General features: G+C 48.8%; 1 protein-coding gene across 1 annotated transcript; it reads right to left on the bottom strand.

Moving 5' to 3' along the window:
- Nucleotides 1-4,552: 4,552 nt before the first annotated feature.
- LOC308258877 (E3 ubiquitin-protein ligase NRDP1-like) lies at nucleotides 4,553-5,506 on the bottom strand (the record flags this gene model as incomplete). The annotated part of the gene is made up of 1 exon (XM_080689495.1): nucleotides 4,553-5,506. One exon carries the CDS (start codon nucleotides 5,504-5,506, stop codon nucleotides 4,553-4,555), a length of 954 nt encoding a protein of 317 aa, XP_080545621.1.
- Nucleotides 5,507-6,138: the final 632 nt, after the last annotated feature.

Genomic DNA, 6,138 nt, shown 5'->3' with positions numbered 1-6,138 from the left:
CACTTTCCCAATACTGGTACAGAAACCGCATGGTAACATGAACAAGATTTTAGTATAAAGAATCATCCAGTTGTGGTGGAGGTTTACCTACTAGGGTGTAGAGAGGACCCTAAGGTATAGGGAGCTACCACTGCCTGTAGGACCAAGGCCAAGCCCCAAGATAGGCTTGAAGCTGGAAGAAGCAATCCCCATCAGGGCTGAGCTCCAGGGCCTGCTGAGAGGGTACAGCTGTGCCCACTGGGGGGCGGAGAGGTTCACCAGGGCTCCTCGCTGGTGGAGCTCAGTGGGCCCTGCCACCGGGTACCTGGAAGACCTTTCCACTGTCGAACCACTGGGATTCCACCATAGGGGTGAAGGTTCTGAAACTCATGAGGGCAAGCTCCCTGGGGTCCTATGATTAGGAGCAAACAGGAGGCCCTTGTCTTAGTCGGCTTGGGATCCTGTAAAAAACTATTTTAGATCTATAATTTATAAACTATAGAAATTGTTGCCTAAAACTCTAGAAAGCTGGGAATTCCAAGATCAAGGCACCAACAGACCAGTGTCTGGTGAAGTTTTGCTCTCTGCTTCAAAGATGGCGCTCCTTCCTCCCCCCCAACTTTTCTACGCTGGGGATTGAACCCATGATTTGCACAAACCAGGTAAGCGACTACCACTGAACCTCATCCGCAGCCCACAAAGATGACACCTTCTTATTGTATCCTGTGTGTGTATGTGTGTGTGTGTGTTACTGGGAATTGAACCAGGGGGCATTCTACCTCTGAGCTATAACCACCACCCTGTTTTAGTTTTATTTTGAAACAGGATCTTGCTAGATTACTGAGTCTCACTAAGTTGCTGAGGTTGGATTCGAACCTCTGATCTTTTTGTCTCAGCCTCCCAAGTACTAGGCTTACAGAGTACTGGTGTTACAGGTATACACCACGTTTTCTAAAATATCACATTTTAGCATAGGCATGGTGACACACGCTTGTAATCCCAGTCCTTGAGAGGCTGAAACAGAAAAGTCACAAGTTCGTGACCAGTCTCAGCTACGTAGTGAGACCTCAACAACTTAGTGAGACCCTGTTTCAAAATACAGAATAAGCCAGGCGTGGTGGCGCACGCTTGTAATCCCAGTGCTTGGGAGGCTGAGGCAGGAGGATCGCACAGGTTCAAAGCCAGCCTCAGCTACTTAGTGAGGCTCTCAGCAACTTGGTGAGACTCTGTTTCCAATTAAAGTATAAAATAGGTCTGGGAGTATAGCCCAAAGCTAGAAAATTCCCTGGGGTTCCACCCTCAGTACCACCAAAATAAATAAATAAGTAAATAAGTAAATAGAATAAGCTGGGCATAGTGGTACACGCTTGTAATTCCAGTGCTTGGGAGTCTGAGACAGGAGGATCGCATAGGTTTGAAGCCAGCCTCGGCTATTTACTGAGGCTCTCAGCAACTCAGTGAGATCCTGTTTCCAAAGAAAGAATAAAAAATAGGGTCAGGGTTGTAGCTCGGAGGTAGAATGCCCCTGGGTTCTCTCCCCAGTACCTAAAAAAAATAAAGAATAAAAATAGGATTGGGGTGTAGCAGGTAGAATGCCCTAATGCTCAATCCTTAGTACACGTGCATACACACATATACATGATATCACTTATTTTTTTGGTGCTACTGGGGACTGAACCCAAGGGCATTCTACCTTCAGATACACCCCCAGCCCTATTTTTATTCCTATTTTGAAATAGGGTCTAAGTTGCAGAGGACCTCACTAAGTAGCTGAGGCTGGCCACGAACCCCAATCCTCCTGTCTCAACCTCCCAAATGCTAGGATTACAAGCATGCGAAGCCACTTCCAGCTTAAAATACCACTTTTGTGTGTGTGTGTGTGTGTGTGTGTGTGTGTGTGTGTGTGGTACTGGGGATGGAACCCAGGGGCCTTCTACCTCTGAGCTACACCCCCAGCCCTATTTTTTATTCCTTGTTTTGAAACAGGGTCTCGCTGGGTTGCAAAGGGCCTCACTTAGTAGAGGCTGTCTGCGAATTGTCATCCTCCAGTTTCAGCCTCCTGAATGCTGGGATTACAAGTGTGTACCCCCACGCCCGGGAAAATATCACATTCTTAAAAACATACTTTATGTAGCATTTCTGTTGGGTCTGAAATACAAGGAATTGTGGCCTGTGCTTGTCGAGCTCTCTGTCTCAGTGGAACGTGCTTGCAGAAGCTATCTTTATTCTTGCCGTCCCACTGGTCCAACTCATCACAGAGACAAGGCAATTCAGTCTAGAGCCTTTTTCAGTCACTGTATGTGTACTGTTATTTTCCCTGAGTATCAGCGGTCGTGGATTCCAGCTGCATAGTCATTCAGCAAACACTCGTTAAGCTGCTCACCCGCCCTGCACAGTCTAGACCCCGGGGAGTACAAAAATAATTAAAATGTGGCCTCAAAGAACTCAAGAGTCTCGAGGTAAAACAAACAATAACTAGGATAAGCTGTAGCAGGCGCTCTACGGGCACTTCCGGCATGTGGACGAGGATAGAATAAGTCTTGCCAGAACTCCCCAAAATGAAGACATTTGAGTTAAATCTCACAGGATGAGAAGGGCATCCAGACCAAGAATGAAACCTGTGCATAACTTCTGCATCTTAAAGATTCTGATCCCATCCAGCAGCTGGGGATGCTCAGGGCAGCTGAGGAGCAGGGTGCATGCTGGGTGGGGAGAGATTGAAAAGGCCGGGGGTAGTGGCTCATGCTTGTGATCCCAGCATTCGGGTGGTTGAGACAGGAGGATCACGGTTGGCAGACAGCCTCAGCTACTTAGTGAGGCCCTCCATAATTTAGTGAGACCCTGTTTCAAAATAAAGAATAAAAAATAGGGCAGGGGGTGTAGATTGGAGGTTGAATGCTCCTGGGTTCCATCCCTAGACCTGAAAATAAAAATAAATTAAAGTAAATTAAATAAAAAAGAAAAGGTCACAAAGGGCTGGCCTAGAAAACCCCCAGCGTCGCCCAAGAGTGGAGATTCGGTCTCTCCCCAGGAAAGGTTCTCCAGGCGTTCAGCAGGGGATTCCAATGAGCTGATCTGTGTTTCAGGAAGTTCATTATGAACTTTCAAATAAAAAGAATTAAAACTTTTGGATAATCAGACATTCTCTAATAATTTTGAAATGAAAAAGTTCAACCCATGTTTTGGTGTGGAAAGTTGGCCTTTTATTTTGTATTTTTAAGTTGTAAAGTACTATGGGTGATGTAACATCATTTCTATAGAAATAATAACCTTACTTTAACTATTACATTTATGTAAATTGCCTGTACACATGTGCCTAATACCTCATCTAGACTGAAAAGAAACTGGGATGTTCCCAAGAGTCAACTGTTACACAGTTGCTTTGAGATGGAAATAAACTGGTGACCAACCCTAGGGACTCTCAGGAAAAGGCCAAGCGGTGTTGAAAATCACGACCAGCTGCAAGCACACCATGGCCAGTTTTGATGACTCCTCACACGATGGGAAACCCCAAGCAGAAGAAGAAAGAGCCACAAAGGATGTCAAGGTTGTGGGAAATAAGCCGTTCTCCCCAGACTGCAGCCACGGCCGCCTCTGCAGATCCTAACAGGAAAAGATGACCTCCAAGAGAATTAGGACTTTTTACTTTTTTGTCGTTTTTTTTTTTTTTCCTTTCTTAAAAAAAAAGGTAAGGAAATTAAATTAGCAACATGTGGCTGGGCTAGAAAGTGGGTTAGCCATAACCAAACCATCCTCAAAACAAAACAAAACAGGGAACAGATGGGGTTTGTGAAATATAAACAAACCACAGTGAAAGGAAATCATCAAAAGAACTAAAGAACTAACTCCAAACGCAGGGCTGGAGAGAGGTCTATGGAACCAGCACCTGCGCGCAGCCAGCTTCTTGCTGAGCATGTGAACGCCCAAGTCTACCCCACCCCACCCAGCCCTGTCATTCTCTAATCATGGAAACTGTCAGCATCCCAACCTGCGCACCTGCAGACCCAGCAGGAGCCCGCACCTCCACGGATGTGCTGGGCACAGAGGTCCGGTCTTCCTCTGTCATTGATGACCAATTGCTGGCCTCATATTTACTTCTAGGGTTTTGGGTTCTTCCTTACCACTTCTTCTGGATGTCTGTTTCTCTGAGCTGACCTCTAAATGTTGCTTAGAGTCAACAAGACTCCCTGCTCTAGTTTGGAAGGAGAAGGACAATTGGGGGTTCTTCAGAGCACCCTAATCCTCTAGGGAAAACAAATCTCTTTGTGCTTTCTGAAAATATCTGGAACCATGGACCGCAGGCAGGAAAACAGAGAGGTAAGAACCTTCCTGTGTAGACTGAGAATTTACAGACATGTGGGGGAAAGAAACAGGTAATAGGCAGAAATCTGGGTTTCTCCACCAAAAGGCTGAGCAAAGAGCCCAGGACCCTTCACTGTCATAGAAGCAGGGCGCCGTGTGGCTCCAGGGTGAGCCGGGCGTTGAGGTCATGAGGAAGAGCAGGGCCCAGCTGCTGCAGTAGCAATGGGGTTTCTCTGATTCCCAGCTCTTCCTCACAGCCGGTCGGGCTCTCCTATGTCTCTTCCACACCGTGCGCAAAGATCACGACAAGCCCCGGCTCCTGCACCATGTCGGCACCCATGTGCTGGTTCTCGCAGGCCATGACGACGACAGCCTGCTGGCCGGGGATGCGCCTGGCCACGTAGCTCTCGTAGCAGCTCCGGTTCATCTGTCTCGTCTCTAGGGTGGCCAGCCCCTGAGGCCAGCTCCGTTCATGGGCATTTGCCATCAGCTCATTGACAACAGAGGCAGGACAGCCAGTCTCCAGCAGGGAGCGCTTGATGACAGCCTGGAACGCAGCGTCCGGCGTGGAGATCATCCCTCCCCAGCGCGTCACTCTGGCCGGCTGCAGGGAGTTCACCCACTGTACGATCCCGCGGTACTCAGCCTTCTCTTCCAGGTTCTGCAGGCCGGGGTTGGCACTGCGGACCACACGCAGGCACGCCTTCAGCAGGTGGATGTCTCGCCTCTGCTCGGCCAGCTGGTGCTGGTGTTCGGCTGACGTCTTCTCCAGCTCTGTGAGGTGCGTGTGCCGCTGCTGGACCACCGAGCGCAGGTGTTCAATGCAGTTGTGCTTTGGCAGCTCCTCTTTGGGCATCTGCAGGCCGCAGTCCTGCTCACAGGTCACAGGCCGCTTCGGGTCATGCTCGCAGTCACTCAGGTGAGGCACGAGGTTGTCAAGATGGACGACGGCACCGCAGCCAAACACAGCGTTGTCACAGGCCACCCGCAGCTTGGACAACATGTTCCGCATGATCCGAGGTACTGGGCGCAGGTGGGCGACCGTCAGGACACTACAGTCCACTGGACAAGTCTGCTGCCCAGAGAGCCACTGGGAAATACAGGTATTGCAGAAAGCATGCTCGCAGTGAGGGGCCTGCACGGGCTCCTCCAAGACTCCACTGCAAATGGGGCAGATCAGGTCGTCATCCACATCCCCCCGGAAGCGGGCTACATCATACCCCATGTCTCATCACTGAAAGCCAGGGTCTTCCAAGCCCCGGGAGGCAGGTTCCCTGTTCACAAGGCTCCAAGGCCCTGACACTCCCACTTGGGACCACTCAGATGCACCAAGTAAACCATCCTGTTGGCTGTTCTCGGAATCAGTCTTCCCGCCTAGTGACAAGCTCCATCGCCAAGAGGCAGAGGTGATGTCACAATGAGGAGAACTCACCCTGGACTGGCTGTAGGTTCAGTCTAAACTTGCCATACCCCAGCCTGGCTGGGGAGGGGAGGAAAGGGAAGAAGGTTCTGACTGCTCAGTGCGGTCTCAGACGGACCCTTCGGGACATTTTTTTTTTTTTTAATTTTTTATTGGTGCACTGTATTCATACATCATAGTGGGATACAAACTTTTGTAGACATACATGCACACATCGCCCAGTCAGCCCCCACCCGATCCCCACCCCATTCTCTCCCCATCCCTCCCTCCCATGCTTGGCTTAGTGGTTGACATCTAGTATTATAGCAATTTATCCAAAATTAAAAATGATAATCTCACATAATAGTTTCATTTGTCTGATACCAAGCTTTTGATGACTTAAAGATAACATTTCAATATTTCTTTTTACTTTCTTTCTTACCAGAGAATATTTTTTT

Source organism: Muscardinus avellanarius (genome assembly GCF_963383645.1).
Source record: "Muscardinus avellanarius genome assembly, chromosome: 2".
Lineage (NCBI taxonomy): Eukaryota > Metazoa > Chordata > Mammalia > Rodentia > Gliridae > Muscardinus > Muscardinus avellanarius.
The sequence above is the reverse complement of the archived record's forward strand: the minus strand, read 5'-3'. Positions and strand labels throughout refer to the sequence as shown.